This window comes from Girardinichthys multiradiatus, chromosome 15 (genome assembly GCF_021462225.1).
Source record: "Girardinichthys multiradiatus isolate DD_20200921_A chromosome 15, DD_fGirMul_XY1, whole genome shotgun sequence".
Taxonomy (NCBI): domain Eukaryota; kingdom Metazoa; phylum Chordata; class Actinopteri; order Cyprinodontiformes; family Goodeidae; genus Girardinichthys; species Girardinichthys multiradiatus.
Genome location: NC_061808.1, coordinates 33458128 through 33481030, shown reverse-complemented (window position 1 = coordinate 33481030; position 22903 = coordinate 33458128). Strand labels below are relative to the sequence as shown.

General features: G+C 39.9%; 1 protein-coding gene across 5 annotated transcripts in view; it reads right to left on the bottom strand.

The window, feature by feature from the left end:
* Window positions 1-22903, bottom strand: part of opn5 (opsin 5) — an 81221-nt gene that overhangs the window by 25654 nt on the left and 32664 nt on the right. For 2 of the 5 annotated variants that reach the window (XM_047387348.1, XM_047387349.1), the window contains exons 1-2: window positions 13609-13757; window positions 6245-6364 (exon numbers count right to left, since the gene is read on the bottom strand). In XM_047387348.1, the coding sequence (XP_047243304.1) occupies window positions 6245-6326 (82 nt within the window). In that variant the 5' untranslated portion in view covers window positions 6327-6364; window positions 13609-13757. Of the gene's footprint in view, window positions 1-5931; window positions 6008-6244; window positions 6365-13608; window positions 13758-22903 lie in introns of those variants that run through there. The other 3 variants (XM_047387346.1, XM_047387347.1, XM_047387351.1) reach the window with 2 other exon arrangements.

The following is a 22903-nucleotide window of genomic DNA, read 5'->3' as shown; positions in this document are numbered from 1 at the left end:
GTAAATAATATGAAGAAAAACTAACTGCTAACAGCTTAATATCTGGCCTGCAGAGACAACACTTCACAGTAGCATGTCCTGGATTACACCATCTGTTTTTCACAATCTGTTTTCTGTTTTCCAGATAGATAAGGTAAGGTAAGTTTATTTAAATAGCACTTTTCAGCAACGAGAAACTCAAAGCACTGTACATACAATTACAATACAGTCACAAAGCAAATAAACACAGATAAAGACACAGAAAAACACATCAAATGATAAAATCAAACAGAGGTAATTTAAAAAAGTAAAATAAAATAAAGAGAATACAATGATGGACAAGAAAATTAAAGGAAAATTGGACTGAAAACGCAACAACTCTTGCCTAGATGGCACAGTCAAAGGCCACTCTAAACAAATAAGTTTTTAATCTTGATATAAAGCAACTTAGGGTTTCGGCGCTTTTACAGTTTTCTGGCAGTTTATTCCAGATTAGTGGATCATAAGAACTAAAAGCTGCTTCTCCATGTTTGGTTCTGGTTTTGGGTACGCACAGTAGATTTGAGCGAGATGACCTGAGAGGTCTGGCTGGTTGATACACTGACAACAAGTCTGTGATGTATTTTGGTGCTAAGCCATTCAGTGATTTATAGACTAACAGAAGTTTTAAACTCTATTCTCTGAGCTACAGGGAGCCAGTGTAAGGACTTTAGAACTGGGGTGATGTGCTCCACTTTCTTAGTTCTAGCGAGGACACGGGCAGCAGCATTCTGGATCAACTGCAGCTGTCTGATCGACTTTTTAGGCAGGCGTGCGAAGACACCGTTGCAGTAATCAATTCTACTAAAGATGAACGCATGAATTAGTTTTTCAAGGTCCTGCTGAGACATTAGTCCTTTAATCCTGGAGATGTTCTTTAGGTGATAGAAGGCCGACCTAGTTACTACCTTTATGTGCCTCTGTCTTCAGTTCTGAGTCCATCACTACACCCAGGTTTCGAGCCTGACTGGTGGTTTCTAGCTGTATTAACTGAAGCTGTGTGCTAACTTTTAAACGCTCTTCCTTTGGTCCAAAGATTATTACTTCAGTTTTGTTTTGATTCAGCTGAAGAACATTTAGGCCCATCCATGCATTTATTTCTTCTAAGCATTTACCCAGAGCTTGAATGGGTTCATGGTCACTTGGTGACATTGTAACGTATAGCTGTGTGTCGTCTGCATAGTTATGATAACTGACATTGTTGTTTATTAAAATCTGAGTTAGGGGGAGCATGTAGATATTGAATAGGAGGGGCCCTAAGATGGACCCTTGGGGAACGCCACATGTGATTTTTGTGGTCTCTGATGTAAAGTTACCTACTGACACAAAAAAGTCCCTGTCCTTCAAGTAGGATTTAAACCAGTTGAGTGCTGTACCAGAAAGGCCTACCCAAAATTGAGTGATCAACGGTGTCGAATGCTGCACTAAGGTCCAATAATACCAGCACTGTGGTTTTTCCACAGTCTGCATTTACACGGATGTCATTGAACACCTTGACAAGAGCAGTCTCTGTACTGTGGTGAGCATGGAAGCCTGACTGGAAGACATCGAAGCGGTTGGTCGTTGTTAGGAAGTTGTTTAACTGCTGAAACACAGCTTTTTCAATTAGCTTACTGATGAAGGGGAGGTTTGATATAGGCCTGTAGTTCTGTAGTAGCAGCTTGTCCAAGTTGCTCTTTTTCAATATAGGTTTGATAATTGCTGTTTTTAGGGCCTGGGGGAAAACACCTGACAAAAGGGAAGTGTTTATTATTTGTGTTAAATCAGATGTTACTACAGGCAAAGCTTTCTTGAGGAAAGCTGTGGGTAAAAGATCGAGACAGCAGGAAGAAGAGCTTAGTTGCTGTATGATTTCTTCTAAGATTTTGCAGTTTATTTGGTAAAATTGGGAAATTTTGTTCAGTTCTAGTTGTAGACATCATTGGTACTGGAGTTGATGTGGATGCTCCGACTGCCCCTCTGATCTTTTGGGTTTTTTCAGTAAAGAATTTAGCAAATTCATTGCAGGCCCTGGTAGAGTGGAGTTCAGATGCTACAGTTACAGGAGGGTTTGTTAACCTGTCGATCGTGGCAAATAATGCACAAGCATTGTTAATGTTTTTGCTGATGATCTCAGAAAAGAAAGATTCCCTTGCATTTTTCAGTTGTAGGTTATATCTGTATAGTCTCTCTTTATAGATAATATAGTGAACCTGGAGTCCAGTCTTTCGCCACCTGCGTTCAGCTTTTCAACACTCCTTTTTTTCACTTCTGACTGGTGGAACACTTCTCCATGGAGACATTTTCTTCCCAGAAACGACTTTCACTTTAATTGGAGCAATTGAATCAATGATGTCCGAGATTTTAGAATGAACGTTTTTTACCAGCTTATTTACAGTGTTACAGGGCAAAGTGGAGGTAGAAGAGTAAATCTGGTTAAAGGTTTCAGCAGCACCGTCCTTAAAGATGCGTTTTTTTATCATGTCTCCTTGGCAAACTGAGTCATTGCAGATGATGCTTTCAAAAATAACAGAAGAGTGGTCAGATAGGGCAACATCAGTTACAGACACCTTGGAAATGTTTAGACCCTTAGTGATGATCAAGTCCAAAATATGTCCATGTTTGTGCGTTTGCTGTTTAACATGTTGAGTCAAACCAACATTTCTAAGAGTGTCACATAGATCTATTGAACTTCGGTCTTCAGGATTGTCCATGTGAATGTTGAAGTCTCCCACAATAATTAAACAGTCATAGTCAACACATATCACAGATAAAAGCTCATTAAAACCACTGATAAAGTTTGTTTTGGACTTAGGAGGCCTGTAAATATTCAAGAACATTGTTCGGACCGGGCTCTTTACCTGGAGAGCCAAATATTCAAAAGAGTCAAATTTTCCCAGAAATACTTTTTCACACTCTAATAAGTCTTTAAACAAAGTGGCCACCACTCCACCTTTTCTTTGCTGTCTGCTCTCACAAAGAAAATTGTAGTTCGGATGCGTCGCCTCTATCAGAATGGGAGCTTCATTAAATTCATGTAACCATGTTTCTGTTAAAAACATAACGTCAAGATTGTGGTCAGTAATGAAGTCATTGATTAAAAATTATTTTCCTGACAGAGATTTAATGTTCAGTAAAGCCAGTTTATATGACTTAGTTGTTGATATTAACCGTGTGTGGTTGTACCTGACAGTTTATGGCTTTCGTTGATTGTTTATTACTGTCTCTTGTCCTTTTGGCTTTGTTCTGTCACGTATAAGCACAAAGATTTTACAACTATCTCCTATTAGGAGCCCAAGTTTTTTCTGGACATGCTCATTTTGGATAGAGTTACCACTGGGGCCCAGACTGTATCACAGAGAAGTGATTTGAAGGTCCTGATTAGGAGGAGATAGATTAGGAGGTGGTGGAGGTCTGCGGCATTTGGAAGATGTTGGTTTAGTAGCAGGGCCTCGGCCACGGGGGGTGTTGAAGGGAGAAGATGTCAGAGCCATTTGGGTCCCGATTTTAAGAGCTCCTTTCATGTTATCAGAATCCAGTAAAGCAAAAAGCGGGCTCAGTGGGGAGATGGGAGAGTTCTGTGCGGGCTGGGTCGGGGTCTAGGGTGAGGGGGGTTTACCGGGGGTGTCGGTCTGGGTTTGGGGGGATGGGGGTATAATGGGGGGGTCCACTTCTCCTGTGGATTTCGACGAGGGAGATATGTTAATGTTACACTCATTTGACCAAAGAACATAATTCCAGGAGTCCTTGTCTGTCTATGTTATTAAACTTTAGTCTGGCCTTCATATTTCTCTTAGAAATGAGCACCTTGGCAGGTGTTTAAACTGTCCTATATTTGTAGACTGTTTTCCACACGATGGAATGGCTGATTTAAAATTATTTTGATACCTCTTAATATCCCTTACAAGACCCATGAGTTGTTACAATCTACTTTTTGAAGGCTTCAGACAGCTCTCTTGATCTCATCATGGTGTTTACTCTATCTTCAACAGCCAGAGGCACAGCTTGAATATTTCAGTTTTTCTAAAATTGATTTTAAATGCAGTGGCTTTTGTTGTGTGTACAAACTGACTTTTGTTCTGTTCCTGTGATTGAGTATTTCATCTTCCCAGAGCTCCTATTGCCCCACTCTGTTTCATATGTGCAGTAAATTATTGTGCATAGCTGTCTCCACTTAGCTCATCAGTAGCATAGGATGAAAGCTGGAAGATGCAAGATACTGTCACTGAGTACTTTGTATGTTGGTTCTTCCCCAGGGTATGCTTTCTGGCATTGTGAAAAATTGTTTGCCCCCTTACAGATTTCTTCTTTTCTGATATGTTTCACACTGAAATGTTTTAGAAGTGTTTAGATCAAACAAAGACATTCTAGGTGAATACAATAAGCTATCCGAACCAACCTATTTTAAAAAGTTATCACCCCCTAAAGCTAATAACTGGTTCTGCTAAACTTGGCAGCAATGACAACCATCAATTTTTTGTGTTGACCGAGTCTTTTACATTGCTGTTCGCAAATTGTGGCCTATTCTTCCTTCCAGTAAAATGGGCCAACGTTGAAGGTGTGAGAGCATGAACAGGCCTTTAAAAAAGGTCATACCAAAACATCTGAATCAAATATTAATCAAGGTTCTGTTTAAGCCAGTCCAACACCTTAATTTAATTTCTTTTTTCAGGATTTTTTGGCACCATGAGTGACTCCCATCCACAGCAATCAGGTATTAAAACAGAATACAGAGAATCAAAGGACAACATGCAGGAAAGGACCCAGGATCCAGACATCTGCATCAATGACCAACAGCCTCTGAACATCAGCTTCCTGCTCTACCATCCACCAACACAGGGTTAAATTGGGGATGGCCATTCAGAGGTGGGCTTGCTGAAGTTAGGTTGTTCCGTTTCCAAAATGCTGTGTTATTTTTACAGCAGATCTTATGGGACACACATTCAAAAAGTTCCACTTTTGTCTTGTCAGTCCACTGAATGTTTTCCCAAAAGTCTTATAGAGCATTTACATTTTTGTTTTAGCATATGTGAGAAGTGCCTTTGTGTTCTATTTGGTTAGTAGTGGTTTTCACTTTGGAATGCTCCCATATATGCCATTTTTGCCCTTCCTGCCTGATGGAGGCTATTATGTATTGGAGGCCAGTAAAGCTTTAGATGTTGTGACCTCCTGGATTAGTCGTCAGTGCACTCCAGGAGTTATCGTGGTCTGTTGACTACTGGAAAGGTTCACCACTATTCAAATTTTTCTCCATTTGTGGATAATGGCTCTCACTGTGGGTGACTGACTTTGTCATTTGTTGCGGAGTTTTCTGATGTGTTGTATGATGTATTGCTTGAGATCTTTCATCCTACGTCCGATGGTGAATTTGTGATGCTTTAGAACTTGATGCTTGAATAACTGATCTCATGAATGTGATTAGTTACAGTTCATCCATGGTCTGTATTTACCATAATAAAATCATAATTTGATGTATGATTTTTGTATTTACCCAGGTCATATTTGTCTGACAGTAAACTTGTTTGATCAAAAAGTGCCCCAAAAACTCTTAAGTAATCTGTAAAGAGCAAAACATTGCAATAAAGTTTGAAGTGTGTTTTTAAGATTTTAGTATAAAAAGTTGTTAATTAAACTATTGGACCATTCCTTAAATATCAGTGAGGAACAGAGTTCCTGTAAATGGTACTTTGAAGTGACATCCTTTATTGTTGGTTAAAGTTAAATACAAAAAAACCTACAATAACATAGGAAAAGTCTAAAGTTGGGGGAAGTGAAGTATTTGTTTTGCAGTTACAGTACAATCATAGAACTGACCTAAAGTACATTTTAGTCAGGTGTGAAAAACTGCTATAAACAAAGAACGCTGACAGAAATATAAATGATGATTGCCAAAGTCATTTAGAACTATCTTCAGTAAAATAGAAGAAGACTTACTGGAAGTGATGGTATGGCCCCCACAGAGCCCTGATCTCAACATCATCGAGTGTGAGACAGAAGGATGTGAGATAGCCTACATCCACAGAAGATCTGTGGTTAGTTTTCCAGGCAAGTTCCTTCAAAAACTGTGTGCAAGTGTACCTAAAAGAGTTGTGCTCTTTTGAAGGCAAAGGGTGGTCACACCAAATATTGACTGGATTTAGATTTCTCTTTTGTTCATTCACTGCATTTTGTTGATTGATGAAAAAAAAAGATTTACTGTAAAATAAATGTTAAAAACATCCATGTATCAGCCCACATGTCACTTTACCTGATATGCCAAAATCAAAAATGGCCAAGTTAACAGTCATGAGCTCAGGAGGCTTCAGCTTGGTCTTGCGTTTGATGGTCATATAAATGACATAGCCATTCCCAGTTGCAGAAAGGATTCCTGTTAAAAACAAAGAAAAATCTTTACTGTAAGACATTTTTTCTGGCTTAAATAAAGAGGAACACAATTTCATAAAGTGCAAATTGAAGTGAAATATTGAGAAAGACAAAACTACATCCAATATATAAAAGATGTTACCAAGCCAACAACAATGTGGGCTACTTATACATATCATTGTGAGCCACCTGACACATTTTGCTCCTTGGAGGTAGAAAACAGTTCCCCAGCTGGTTGCCATAGATTGGACATTCATGTACAGCTGAAATCAAACAGCTGGAACCAAATTACCATAGTCTGCAGGAACATGAGCAGCAACTGCTGTGCATTAGCTCAGACTAACCGTGTTTGTCACAGTGAAGCATAAACTGACATGGGCCTGACTATACTGACAACTCCCAAAACAACTTATGCAAACAGGTACTGCGTTGGTTTGTAAACAATCAGTGGATAAAATGGGTTAAATATAAAAACGTTTTTATTAGACTATGCATTTACACCTAACCAAACCTAATGACAAAAAAAAAATAACCTAAAATTATGCACATACAAAACAGTGTGGCAAGCAAAACACTAAGATCCATAGGTCATGACATCACGATGTAATGACATCTTTCTACTGCAGATGTTGGAACTATAATAGCTATTATACCAACTTTGTACATCCTTTCAAAAATTCCAAACTAACCGTTTAGGCTGCAGTACAGAGCTCTGAGAAAACCTGGACTTGGCCTGAAAATTTGAACAAGCACACCTTACAGGTCCCTCCCCCTTGCTCTCTGCTGTGCTACAGCCCTCCCTCCACAGCTCCTGCCCCACAGTGGAGCCTGCCATGAATGCGCAGCTTGCTTTTCGTCATCCATCTGTTTATGTGTCTTTGCTTTCTAAGCAGGTGCCATTCCAGAAATTGGCATTTTTTTTGTAGCGTTGGGTTGTTTCTCCACTAGTAGCACAGCTGCACCACACCGGCAATCTTTAGCTTGAATGACAGTATGCAGTATGCAGTGGAGGGCTGTGAGCAGGGCGTACATGATCGTGATTGACACTGGTAAGACATTCCTCCTGGCTCTGCTTGATTGTTTTTGATCGGGAGCAGTGTATTTCTGCAAATGGCAGTAGGATCGCTGGGAGGAGCCAGAGGAGCTTAATTTTTTTCACAGATTATCTGTCTCATATTCTACTGTCAACACACACAGTTTTAACAAATATGTAAAAAATATGGTTTTACAAAGGTCCTGCAGCTTTAAACAAGCTACACAAGAGTTTTAATGTGTCTTATTCATAGAGTTATTTTTTTTTTAAATATCCCACAAAACTGTCTAAGCTTTGATCGATTAGATGAACCAATCCAGCTTGGTCTAAATGGGAAGATGAAATATCTACACCTAAATTAAGTCAAATCTAAACGTAATACTGACTCACGTCTAAATGAGGTCAACATATAGCCTGAACATTGAAATAAGGTATACTGCTTAATGGGGGAGATCTATTTTCTTCTTTCTTTTTAAACAGAAAATATTGCATTTATATCCGCAAGACAGCAATCATATCAAAATGACCAAACTATAAGTCAAGCACAGAACAAAATTTGACCCTGTTATGAACATTGTCTGTAAACTATTCCCACTCATTTATTTGAACTGATTAAATAAAAAGCAATATAATACTTAAAATTAAAATAGCTTCACAGCCATACAACTGGACAGCCATAAAACCAATTGAAGAAGCTACACTGAGCTGATATCTGGGGGCAAGCTGGCTTCAACCTGATGTTGTTATGCAAAGCAATTTATTTTTTTGTACACCTTTACACAGAAACTAAAGATTATTCAGAATAAATGTTGCGGACATTGTTTAACACTACCAGACAGATAATACTGACACTCAGGCTTGGATAATAGTACATTTGTCACCTGGACTCACACAGCGGTCCAGCTGATCTCAACAGTGGGTTTTGTGCATAGTTGTTTTAAGACTACAAGACTGCAAAATATGTTTTTATTTTCTATTTTAACTGTTGGATGCACCAAGTGTTTAGTATAGCTATAATGAAGTTTTGATCATACAACAAATGTTAATGTCTCCAGATGAAGTCCAGATTAAATTAATGTAAATATGTGGACACATCCATGCTTAGTTCCTGTAGACCTGCTGTTGTTTGAGTAGGAAAAGTAAAAGCTTTGGAGAATAATCATCTAATACTAGCAGGTTTTTTATGACATCTAGTTGTCACTTATGCCTACATCGAAAGCCTGACACTTAGATATTGTTTTAAAGCACACTGTAAAGCATGAACACCCATTTACTGATTATTGTAGCAGTAATGTTCGTTTGCTCTTACCCATGACTGGACTTCAATGGACAGGGTGACTGTAAAGTAAAAAAACTAAAGCATTACAAGGTTTAACCTAAGCTTGATCAGATAAGCGCAACAATGTTTCTTTTTTTTTTTTTTTATACACTGATCTGTTAGTCTGCATAAAAGTAAAAGTATAACTTTTAAGCCAGTGTTTGGTAGGTTTACTGGAATGTTTTTGCTCATTCTGATGTTGCAGGGACCAGTTCTGCTTCAGCTTTAAATTCTTTTGCAACTCACGTTTCCTCAAGCACCAGTAGAAATCACAATGGATTTAATGATGGTGAGGTGGACAGGTCCTGCTGCAGAACAGCATCCTAAAACAACTACGTCCGTCTACATTCTCCCGAGTCCCCTGACGTTTTTAGAGAGAAAAATACCTATCTATACCAATCTGTATAATATAGTATTACCTCCCCTTGTTAAGTCATTAGCTATCGCTGACTAACATTACGGATTTAGTTTCATGAGTCACACCCAGGTTTACTTAGTGCCAGACCTGTAGATTTAAGAAATCATTTCAACAGAATCTGTGAAACCACATGAAGTAGATCTCAAAAAGCAAAACATGATGCCACAATATAAAGAAACTTAACAGATGGAAAACAAAGTCTTTGGCACCTATCAGTTTGGAAAAGAGTAGAAAGCCTTTTCTAAAGCTTTGAGACTCCAGTAAACCACTGTAAGAATCATTATCCACAAATGGAGATATTATGGAGCCCTTCCAGCCTTCCAAAATTGCTCCAAGAGCAGATCTATGACTCATGGAGATCACAGAAGAACCTAGAACAACTTCTACCACGGCAGACCTCACTTAAACATCACAGTCAAACATAGTGGCGGTATTGCAAATATCTGGAGCTGCTTTACCTCTTCAAGACTGGGATGTCTTGCTATAACCTATGGAACCATGAACTCTGCTTTCTACCAGAATATCCTCAAGCAGAATGGCTGGTTATCAGTTGATGATCTTAAGCCCAAACACACATAAGTACACCTATGAATATTAATGTCTGGACCTAAATCTAATTGAGATGCTGTGACATAACCTTAGACAAGATATTAATACTTAGACCTCCAATGTCACTGAATTAAACAGTTCTGCATAGAAGAGTGGGACAAAATTCTCCACAGTCATGTCGAAGACTCCTTGCCAGTTACCACAAACACTTGATAGTTGTTGCTGCTAAGGGTGGTACAACCAGTTAGTAGGTTTAGGGGACAATTCATTTCTCACATACCCCAGGTTGGTTTGGAGAGATTTATTCCCCCCAGCATAATGCAATTAAAAAAAGAAATCAGTAGAAAAATAACATCTTAACCACAGGTTAACAGCAATTTAGCCTCCAACTCTTATCTGTTTCTCATCAAATGCTTCCCAGTCAGCCAGTTTCATCCCCATGGACATTCCTTTATCTGAATAAACCAGATTCTTCTGTGCGGCTATATAGAGGAGCTCACAGCGAAATTAATTTAATAACTACTACAATGAGCAGACTGTGCATCTCCCCATTTCCATGTACTCATATCATACACAGCACCAGGAAGAAACATAATAGCAAATGGAGGCTCTCTGCCAACTCTGGGCTATTGGAGAATTCCCACTTGTAGTGGGTTGATGTGAAAGCTGTTCATAAAAATGGATAAACACTCCACAGATAGCTGGACAATAAGCAAGACATGAAGTACATTTTGTTTATCCTTATCAGTGTGCCAGTTATTTATAGAGTTGTCAAACGCATCTCCAAATATGTCAACTTACTTAAGAGAGCTTTTGGGGTTAGAGAGGTTATTCTGAGTTCATGCTGCTTTAATAAATAATTTCTGGTTTGGAAGGAGGAGATGGGTTAAAATGTCACAAAGCACTTAGTAAAATGACAAAATGTAAAAAGGTTTAAGGGATATGAATGCACGAATACAAGGCCCTGTTAAAGGCCATGATGCATACACACATACTGGTCCTTCTCAAAATATTAGCATATTGTGATAAAGTTCATTATTTTCCATAATGTCATGATGGAAATTTAACATTCATATATGTTAGATTCATTGCACACTAACTGAAATATTTCAGGTCTTTTATTGTCTTAATACGGATGATTTTGGCATACAGCTCATGAAAACCCAAAATTCCTATCTCACAAAATTAGCATATCATTAAAAGGGTCTCTAAACAAGCTATGAACCTAATCATCTGAATCAACGAGTTAACTCTAAACACCTGCAAAAGATTCCGGAGGCCTTTAAAACTCCCAGCCTGGTTCATCACTCAAAACCCCAATCATGGGTAAGACTGCCAACCTGACTGCTGTCCAGAAGGCCACTATTGACACCCTCAAGCAAGAGGGTAAGACACAGAAAGAAATTTCTGAACGAATAGGCTGTTCCCAGAGTGCTGTATCAAGGCACCTTAGTGGGAAGTCTGTGGGAAGGAAAAAGTGTGGCAGAAAATGCTGCACAACGAGAAGAGGTGACCGGACCCTGAGGAAGATTGTGGAGAAGGGCCGATTCCAGACCTTGGGGGACCTGCGGAAGCAGTGGACTGAGTCTGAAATAGAAACATCCAGAGCCACCATGCACAGGCATGTGCAGGAAATGGGCTACAGGTGCCGCATTCCCCAGGTCAAGCCACTTTTGAACCAGAAACAGCGGCAGAAGCGCCTGACCTGGGCTACAGAGAAGCAGCACTGGACTGTTGCTCAGTGGTCCAAAGTACTTTTTTTGGATGAAAGCAAGTTCTGCATGTCATTCGGAAATCAAGGAGCCAGAGTCTGGAGGAAGACTGGGGAGAAGGAAATGCCAAAATGCCAGACGTCCAGTGTCAAATACCCACAGTCAGTGATGGTCTGGGGTGCTGTGTCAGCTGCTGGTGTTGGTCCACTGTGTTTTATCAAGGGCAGGGTCAATGCAGCTAGTTATCAGGAGATTTTGGAGCACTTCATGCTTCCATCTGCTGAAAAGCTTTATGGAGATGAAGATTTCATTTTTCAGCATGACCTGGCACCTGCTCACAGTGCCAAAACCACTGGTAAATGGTTTACTGACCATGGTATCACTGTGCTCAATTGGCCTGCCAACTCTCCTGACCTGAACCCCATAGAGAATCTGTGGGATATTGTGAAGAGAACGTTGAGAGACTCAAGACCCAACACTCTGGATGAGCTAAAGGCCGCTATCGAAGCATCCTGGGCCTCCATAAGACCTCAGCAGTGCCACAGGCTGATTGCCTCCATGCCACGCCGCATTGAAGCAGTCATTTCTGCAAAAGGATTCCCGACCAAGTATTGAGTGCATAACTGTACATGATTATTTGAAGGTTGACGTTTTTTGTATTAAAAACACTTTTCTTTTATTGGTCGGATGAAATATGCTAATTTTGTGAGATAGGAATTTTGGGTTTTCATGAGCTGTATGCCAAAATCATCCGTATTAAGACAATAAAAGACCTGAAATATTTCAGTTAGTGTGCAATGAATCTAAAATATATGAATGTTAAATTTTCATCATGACATTATGGAAAATAATGAACTTTATCACAATATGCTAATATTTTGAGAAGGACCTGTAGAATACTTGCATCAGCTGTCATCTTTCAACTTTATATTCCAGTGAGAAAAGCTGTAATCCATTTATTTTTATATTACAGCACTTTTTTCTTTTTTTTTTTACCATGTCCTGTTCGGCAGAGTAGCGCTCAGGATTGTTGTCTGAGGGCCAAGAAAAAGCCTAACAGATTTACTTTCACAAGTGGAGCATTACAGCTAACGCTTTAAAGCTCTACATGATACTTATAAAACGAAACTTTATTAGAAACTGCTTTCGAATTATTATTATTTTTATGGACATGGAGACAGAAATGAAAAGGAAAATAAAAGAAGCACAAAAGAGAGAAAGGTGGGACAAAAAGAAAAGGTGAAAAGGATAAAAGAATGGAGGAAAGAAAGAAGGATGAAGAGAATACAAGACAACACCCTGCTTGCTTCTACACCTGCAGAAACGTTCATATTAACAGCTTTTTTACCAAAAGAGAAGAGCAGGGGAGAGTCCCAGGGAACCATCCAGCAGCCACAGCGCAAAAGCCCCAGGGAGCTGCAGCGACGAGCCACAGGCCCTGCAGCAGCCGTTTATGCACGAGCTGATCTAGCCATGGACCCAGAGACCCGAGACCCCGGGACATATCACTCCACAAGAAGGCCCCACAGGGGTCCAGGCCCCGGCAAGCAGCCACCAGGAGTGAGCCAGCACACACCAAAGCACCCTGCCCACAAATACCAAGAACCACAAGTACACAGGCGGGCAGAGACACCAACCACTGGCAAGGTAGTGTAGCGGGGAGGAAATAGGCCCCACATTTGATAGGGGGCCTAAACTGATCCAGGAGAGGGAGCAGCACAAGACCCAACCTGACACAAAAAACAGGCACACCCAATCACAATCACACATCCCCACCCTCATGCATACACATAAAAACACTCGCACCCATGCACCCAACGTAAAGACAAACAACAATGGATGTTGTACACTCACTCACACTCCCCATACATACTCTACACTCCCAAGTCCAGGTGCCGATACCCCATAGGGACAACCAGCCCCCAGACCCAGGAGGTGGTCCCCTTCCCTTCGGGGGTGGAGACAGGCAGATCGCCCCAGTACCTGAACCGGGCTCGTGCCTGAACCTGAGCGACCCCGGCCCGGACCCTGCCCCCCGCCCTGCCCCCAGTCCCAAACGACACCCATCCTCATCCGGAGAGGGGACCATGTACAAAAGAGCACAGCATAGTTTTGTTATAATGTGTTGAGGAACGGAACCGGAATGCAGAAAAACACTTGACTGCAGCATAGTGGATATGAGGTTCTTGAGGCTTTAATAACAAAAAGATAAACTTACAGGAGTTTCCAAAATGACAAGGAACAGGAACCAGCATGGGATTAACAGGAGGACCGAGCAAGGAACAATAAAAATAACCAAACATGTATACTGAGGGAGAGAGGAGTGAGAACCAATGAAAGTAGGTGACAGGTAATCAAAGGAACTAAGAACAGGTGAGACAAGGAGGCAGAAGGAGCAGGTGAACCTAATAAAACTAAAGCATGAGGAAAGGGGCTAATTAACACGACAGTGAGCAGACCTAAACAAAACTATAGACCAAGATAAATAAAACATAAAAATCAAGAATAAACATGAACTAAAGCAAACTGAGAAAACGGAGGGAACAAAACAACCTGAGAACTAGCAAAACATAAAGAAACCCTGACAAAAGTAAAAAGTAAACAAACCTAAACCACACCGACTGAATAGACTGGAAGGGAAGCAGAGAACTATATTAATAATCATAATAAGGAAATCATTCTAAGAACATAAACAGGAAAGCAATGCCAAGGGAACTAGGAGTGAGGAGAGCACACTGGGGGGCAGAAGATAACCAAAACAGAAAACCACAACTAACATGAATACAAAACACAAATAAGAAACATCTAAAAAGGTAAACAAAAAAACACAAAACCAAAAACAAAGTCCAAAACGTCCAAACCCTGACAGGTTTTTTTGTCTACCTTAGCCCAGTTTAATATAATTATTTTTTTTATTTTAAAGAAGTTAATCAATAGTTGCATGCATTATTGATAGAGCTTCTAAATTCTATTTAGTGACAACCATATGTATGGCAACGTAAGTTGCCAAAAAATTAAAATGCAATACAGTGTTCATTAGTATTAGTCACCTGTGATGCAGTCTCAAATTTTCCTTGATGAGTTTGTCGTACATGCCCAACAGTGCTCCAGTTCCGGCCTTCTTCTTTGGAGGACGTTCTCTCTTACTGGCCTCTCTGTGCTGACCATCATCTTTGACTCTGGAAGTCATGTCATTAATAGTGTTTAGCAGCAGGTTGCTCCCTCCCTCCTTCATTTTTCTATCAGAATAATGGTCTTTGAATCGTGGATCCAGGATGGTTGCAGTAGCATAATGAGCTTGCTCATCATCAAAGAGAGTGCGAACGGTTTCCGGTAGAGTACTTTTGGCTGTTAGCACACAACTATCTGACTGACATCTCCTGCTAGGCAGCCGAAGCAGTGCCACCATTGCTGGGATGACCTCTGAAACAGACACTTGTGCAGAACCAATCTCATGCACAAAGCCCTCTTCTGCTCCACCAGGCTCTGTATCACATAAATAGCGGAGTTCCACCTGATGGACATGTCTTATTGTAGTCTTTAAATGGGCATCCGACATTGAGTTTTATTTCTCTCCTGTAACAGATTTATGCGTTAGATAGGCGCACATGACGCCACCGTACAGTATATGTATATATATACACTAATGCCTGTACCGTACATTGTTTCATTGGTTTGTCAAGGCTGTCTGTTATAGTTATATAGTAATATAGGTAGAACGGCTGGTGTCCGATATTTAATTCTTCAGTTTATATTCGGTAAAAATCACGATCCTTTGATGCTTTGTGTGTGCCAGGACTTTAGCTGAAATAATTTCTTTATCCCTATTTATTGAAAAATCAAAGCACCTGAAAAACGATTTACTTTGCCAACTTTCAAACTGAAGACAGCTGACAAAAAGCCATTTAAAACATTGCTGTAAGAATGTTCTCAAAGAAAGGTTTTTTTTTTTTATCAGTTTAGCCTTTTTTATTGTTTTTGTTGGGTGCCTTTGTACAGCAGCTGAACCTTTTACTTCATTTAGCAAAACTGAAGGGACCCAACATGACCTCTGTTGTGGCTTACAAATATTCATAACTTAGAAAAATTGTTTCCTGAAGTCCTGGTGTTTGTCCTTTATGTTTTTCTATGGTATACACACCGAGCATTATGGCGAACGCTATGATGCTCTGCTTGAAAATGTATAAAAAAAATTGAATTTGCTTTGGGAATATTTCAATTGTAATGGATATGGAGACAGAAACGAAAAGGGAAAAAAATGAAGCAGGAGAGAGAGGTTGGGCAAAAATGAAAAAGGGAGAAAAGGAGAAAAGAATAGAGAGAAAGAAGGAGAGAAGATAATACAATACCCTAGAAGATCGATTCTACACCTGCAGAAACACATCAGCATGACAGCAATGTTACTGAAAAGTGCTTGGTACTTATGAACGCAAGTACAGGTCCTTCTCAAAAAATTAGCATATTGTGATAAAGTTCATTATTTTCCATAATGTCATGATGAAAATTTAACATTCATATATTTTAGATTCATTGCACACTAACTGAAATATTTCCGGTCTTTTATTGTCTTAATACGGATGATTTTGGCATACAGCTCATGAAAACCCAAAATTCCTATCTCACAAAATTAGCATATTTCATCCGACCAATAAAAGAAAAGTGTTTTTAATACAAAAAACGTCAACCTTCAAATAATCATGTACAGTTATGCACTCAATACTTGGTCGGGAATCCTTTTGCAGAAATGACTGCTTCAATGCGGCGTGGCATGGAGGCAATCAGCCTGTGGCACTGCTGAGGTCTTATGGAGGCCCAGGATGCTTCGATAGCGGCCTTTAGCTCATCCAGAGTGTTGGGTCTTGAGTCTCTCAACATTCTCTTCACAATATCCTACAGATTCTCTATGGGGTTCAAGTCAGGAGAGTTGGCAGGCCAATTGAGCACAGTGATACCATTGTCAGTAAACCATTTACCAGTGGTTTTGGCACTGTGAGCAGGTGCCAGGTCGTGCTGAAAAATGAAATCTTCATCTCCATAAAGCTTTTCAGCAGATGGAAGCATGAAGTGCTCCAAAATCTCCTGATAGCTAGCTGCATTGACCCTGCCCTTGATAAAACACAGTGGACCAACACCAGCAGCTGACACGGCACCCCAGACCATCACTGACTGTGGGTACTTGACACTGGACTTCTGGCATTTTGGCATTTCCTTCTTCCCAGTCTTCCTCCAGACTCTGGCACCTTGATTTCCGAATGACATGCAGAATTTGCTTTCATCCGAAAAAAGTACTTTGGACCACTGAGCAAGTCCAGTGCTGCTTCTCTGTAGCCCAGGTCTGGGGAATGCGGCACCTGTAGCCCATTTTCTGCACACGCCTGTGTACGGTGGCTCTGGATGTTTCTACTCCAGACTCAGTCCACTGCTTCCGCAGGTCCCCCAAGGTCTGGAATCGGCCCTTCTCCACAATCTTCCTCAGGGTCCGGTCACCTCTTCTCGTTGTGCAGCATTTTCTGCCACACTTTTTCCTTCCCACAGACTTCCCACTAGGGTGCCTTGATACAGCACTCCGGGAACAGCCTATTTGTTCAGAAATTTATTTCTGTGTCTTACCCTCTTGCTTGAGGGTGTCAATAGTGGCCTTCTGGACAGCAGTCAGGTTGGCAGTCTTACCCATGATTGGGGTTTTGAGTGATGAACCAGGCTGGGAGTTTTAAAGGCCTCAAGAATCTTTTGCAGGTGTTTAGAGTTAACTCGTTGATTCAGATGATTCGGTTCATAGCTCGTTTAGAGACCCTTTTAATGATATGCTAATTTTGTGAGATAGGAATTTTGGGTTTTCATGAGCTGTATGCCAAAATCATCCGTATTAAGACACTTCATGCTTCCATCTGCTGAAAAGCTTTATGGAGATGAAGATTTCATTTTTCAGCACGACCTGGCACCTGCTCACAGTGCCAAAACCACTGGTAAATGGTTTACTGACAATGGTATCACTGTGCTCAATTGGCCTGCCAACTCTCCTGACCTGAACCCCATCGAGAATCTGTGGGATATTGTGAAGAGAACGTTGAGAGACTCAAGACCCAACACTCTGGATGAGCTAAAGGCCGCTATCGAAGCATCCTGGGCCTCCATAAGACCTCAGCAGTGCCACAGGCTGATTGCCTCCATGCCACGCCGCATTGAAGCAGTCATTTCTGCAAAAGGATTCCCGACCAAGTATTGAGTGCATAACTGTACATGATTATTTGAAGGTTGACGTTTTTTGTATTAAAAACACTTTTCTTTTATTGGTCGGATGAAATATGCTAATTTTGTGAGATAGGAATTTTGGGTTTTCATGAGCTGTATGCCAAAATCATCCGTATTAAGACAATAAAAGACCTGAAATATTTCAGTTAGTGTGCAATGAATCTAAAATATATGAATGTTAAATTTTCAACAAGACATTATGGAAAACAATGAACTTTATCACAATATGCAAATTTTTTGAGAAGGACCTGTATTTAGTGGTAACTGCAGCTCAATTTAGAACATCTGTGTTTCATTTAAAACCTGAATCCAAGCAGCTGTGGGTGTAAGTGTGAGCACGCATGTGTATATAAAGTTTCTTCTTAAAAATATGCAGTGTGAGGATCCACAGGTCTGCCCCCCTGGACCCGAAACAGACATGGAGGAGATCTGAGCCACAGACATCTATAGGCCCCCCGGAGCACGGAAACCCCAGGAGACCCTGGGACCACCGCAACCACTTCACTGGCATCCTGTCTCTTCCCGGATCATCCACAAAATCTTTCTGCTTACCTTCTAGTGCTTGCATAGTAATGCTCCATCTTATTTAAAAGACCTTTTCACTCTTCACTATCACTCACGCGCACTCTTCTTCCAACACTGACCTGCACATTCCCAGGACTCGATCCCTCACCATGGGAGATCAGGCCTTTTCCTGCACTGCCCCCCGGTTGAGGAACACTTTGCATCTGAGGGCTCCAAAGACCCTGACATATTTTAAAACAGGCCTCAAAACCTTCTTTTGTACCCAATGTTTTCAATGGCCTCCTTTAAATGCTATGTCCTCATTTTATAAAAAAATTTCTTTTGTACTTAATGGCCTCAAGACTTTTACTTGTGTATTTTATCTATATTTTAATGTCCTTGTTTTTATTATTTGTTTTTCTCCTTTTATCGACTGTAGCACTTGTAATGCACTGTAAAGTACATTACAAATAAACTGAACAATAAACAAATCTATGATTATTATTATGATTAACAATGGGCGTAGTACAGTCACTCACACTCCCCATACATACGTTATACTCCAAAGTCCAGGTACCGATACCCCAGAGGGGCAACCAGCCCCCAGATCCAGGAGGTGGTCGCAGCACCCACACACGATGGCCAGAGCCGCACCACACAGGACCACCAATCCACTTCCACAGCACACCATACAGCAGAGGACAGAACGCAGTAAAGAGCACCCAAAACAAAAGTTGTGCATGAAGCCCACACTGCGCAAATGTTCCCCCACCAGCCTCCTAAAAATAAAGCCCCCCCGCAAAAGTGCAACCCCGCAAAAAGAAGACCCACAGCATCCTAACCCAAGAACATATGCCCAACACCCATATGCCAGCCAGCAGCAGCCCGCAAGAAAACCCACATCGAAGCCCACAAAAGGCAAACAGCCCACAAAGCCAAAAACAAAACCCGCCGAGAAGCCGAGGCCACTCAACCCGAGAACAACTACGGCCAGCCCGACTACCTGAACCATGCAGACCCCTCCGACGCCTCCTCCAGACAGAATTGGAACCGAGAACCGTCAGGAACCTGAACCAGAATCCGAACTAGGACCACCCAGACCCAAATGATGCCTATCCTCACCCAAGGCCAACCACCCACCCGATGACAACATTTCAAGGTTTTTGGAGACTTCTTTTAGCATCTTGCGGCCATCTGTTGGGGTCAGCTTATCTGGGTTAGGCAGACCTGGGCATAATGGCAGTCAGAAGCACAGAGAACCAAATGTTTAATGCCCTGATTAACCAAGGTTTAAACAGGGCAAACCTCCTTCAAAATGCTACATAATAATGTTTTTATTTTAATTCTAATGTGATGTGAGCCATTTTAGGCTGGAATAAACATAGAAGTTCCTACTATATTTTTCAACAAAAATAGTGTTAATTTACTGGAATTACTTGAGGTTTTCTGTATGTTAAAATAATATTCAATATTCATAAAAATATCCACGTCACAAAAACATAATGTCTTTTATAGTGTTCTAATTTTTCCACATGCTAAATGACTAAATGCCATCATTAAAAATCATAATAAAAACATATAAAATAGTGTTTGACTTGATCTTCATTACCATAACAAGACAATATCCAATATATATCGTCCAATATGTCAAATATATTCTCTCTAAAACAGAAACAATTTTGTTTTTCACAATTATGGAGCCACGTAGAAGCTACGTTTTTACGTTTCATTTCTGCTGAAGGAGAGCAGGAGCATTTTTTTATGTATCCCTTCACAGACCTCCTAATATTCATTCATGTTAGATTTCTGTTTAGATGTTTTCTTGTATTTCTGTTTCTGCTCTGGTTAATTAGTCTTTCTTCCTTCAGTTGCTCTACCGTCTCTCTGCCTCAGCTGCTCCTAATTCCACCTGATTAGCTCTACTTGTTTGCTTGCCATTTTTCCTGCCCTGCCTCAGTGTATAGACACCTGTTCTCTCATTACTCCCTGCTGGACTCTTCTGTTGCCTCTGTTCTCTGCCCAGTCCCTCGCCACTGCCTTTCCATTCCCGGTCCAATTCCTGAGCTTAATGTCTGTCATCCACATGCAAGACCCCATTTTTTTTTTTTTTTACGCTTTCTTCGATTTTATTAAGGCATTCTGCTTCATTTGATCAGAGTTTATGGAAGCTGTGGCAGAAACACTCTAAGATGGAAAAGGACAACAACTTAAGGAAAAGGTTAAGCAAATTTCCCTGCCTTCCACAAGCACAAGGAGAGCTTGACTGTGCCATTCAGTGTCTTTAATATTAGTACTTGAATTGGATTGCTCTTTTCTGTTCAGCATATGATTTCATAAGAAATGAATAATTAATCAGTAGTTTAAAAAAAACTAGTGTTAATTAAAGATAAAAGCAAATATTTTTGTCTCTTGATTTAAAATGTTCGGACCCCAAAGTGTTTGGATGAGGGAGGGAGTGGACCTACTGCTATTTTAATTGGGGATCCCTGGTCTAAAAGTTCTGGGTTTTTTTTGGGCTTTAAGAATAATGGTTTTATGTGAGGAAATCATAACAAAATTGAGGTGGTAATGTAAACATTGTCATATGATATTTGTGTCATATCCCCCAATCCTAAATTCGGATACAAAAGGCAGTTGGTAAAGAGTTATTTTTTTCTGAAGTGAGGTTCTGTGGAGTTTGTATTAGTAATGGTTTGCTTACCTCTAATAATAGAAAGATGTTAGGTGCTAGTAAGTTTGAGGAAAAGTAAATAAATCCTCAGGGTGTTGGAAGGCTAAATCCTAGACAGGTTTTAGCTCAATTTAGCAATTTTAAACTCAAACTGAAAGTATTCATACCCATGAGAATCCATATTAATGGATGTTAATCATCTAAATTTAGACTGTTACATTTGTCATTCTCCCAACCAAAAGAGCTCTGTGTTCATAAACAAAGTAACAATGGTTGAGGTGGCCGTCTGTATCAATCCACCAAACATCTACAAGACCCAAAGAAGCGCAAGAGTGTGCGATCTTTGGTGCTGTTACACATATGACGGTCCAACATACAACCCAAATGTTTACTCTGCTCCTGGTGGACATAAAGCAGACTGAGTTGAAACCAATCAGGACGCATAAAATAACTGGCAAATTCAACCAGTGTAACTTCACACAATAACACCGCATTGTTCAGCTGAGAAAACAGTAACAACCTTATGGTCTCTTGTGAAAGTATAGACATATTATATCTGTCTACACAATGGCATTGTCTCTAAGAGGTATAAACACTTTCAGCTTGGATTTTTTTTCGTTGTACGAAACGTACAACGAAAAAAAATCCATGATGATGCTCATCATTTTAACTGTTATTTTTTTTCCTCTAGGTTTGGCAAACAATTGGTCAGACGGTTCTTGAAAGCCAAAGTTGGTGCCTCAGAAGCGAAAAGTGGTTCAAGAAATGGAATCAGTTTGGCTAACCACACCTCCAGCACTCCACCCCTCCCCCATGTCAAATGTCTCCCACAACCCCAATTCCAGGAAATTACAAGACCAAAAACTTTAAAACGTTTCGTCTTTTACTTTTTTTTAAAAACATAAACATAGAAAGTTTTTCCACCCGAGTTTGAAGCTCACTGCTGTGGGGTAATTATCATGTGATCTTCCTGATTGCCTTCAAGCACAAGTGTTACACTCTTCTAATTCTGGGACTGTCTAACCAGCAAGAGATTCGAATGCCTTTTTTGTGATCTGAACCTGATGAATACACTTTTAACATTACAGTATTAATCCTTTGGGGTTCTGTGGCCCCGCCTGTGGTTATGGGATACATAAAAATGCTTTTTATAATGTCTGCCATGAATATATTATCAACAATCAATTAATGAAACAAACCTTAGAGAGCACTTTTGGATCAACTGATTTTTTGTTTTAATTAATAGCATTTTTAACTCCTGAAATACTATTTTAATTTCAGGAACCAGCAAAAATATTTGATTTCATCAAATATACACAAATTACATTTTTTCATAGCCAGTATCTGAGCATAAAACTGCTCTGTAAAGTTATTTGTAATTTTTTTATTTTGTTTTTTATAAATTTATTAAGATTAAATTCTTTCATTTTGTACCACTATATTTTTTTCCAAATTTCCTTTTCAGAATAAATAACTTCAGCCCTCACCATACATGAACATTATTCACACATTACAAGATATTTAACCCATTAAATACCAGTTTTACTAATTAAAGATTGAATGTAAAACTTTGCATCCTATACATAGAAACTGGCATATTTACAGTCCATGAAAAATATTCTCACCAAGTATAAAACAATAAAACCTAAAATTCTGAGAAGATTTCAACACAAGGAATGCAAATGTGATTATAGCGTATACAAAAAACTTTCTTGAGTGGGACACAATATGCTTTATTTAATTTAAAATGCATAAGATTTAAAAAAGGTTAAAAATGAAAATGTCCCTCAAAATACACCACTCGTACAAACAAAGCAAAGGTTAAGCGAAAACACAAAAATCCAGTAGATCCAGGATAACATGTTGAGTGCAATAGCACAATATTGATCAATATAATAAATATCCTGTTTTCTCTTAATAATTAGTTTTAAACAATGCCAGCCACATCTACCACCTAATGTTTGTATACTGATGTCAAATAACTTCTTTAGCTGCTTGACATGATAACATCACAAATTATTTTTTATTATCAGCTAATAGAGCTGCCAGCCAGACTCTAATAATAAGCCACACAAACAAGTTAGCA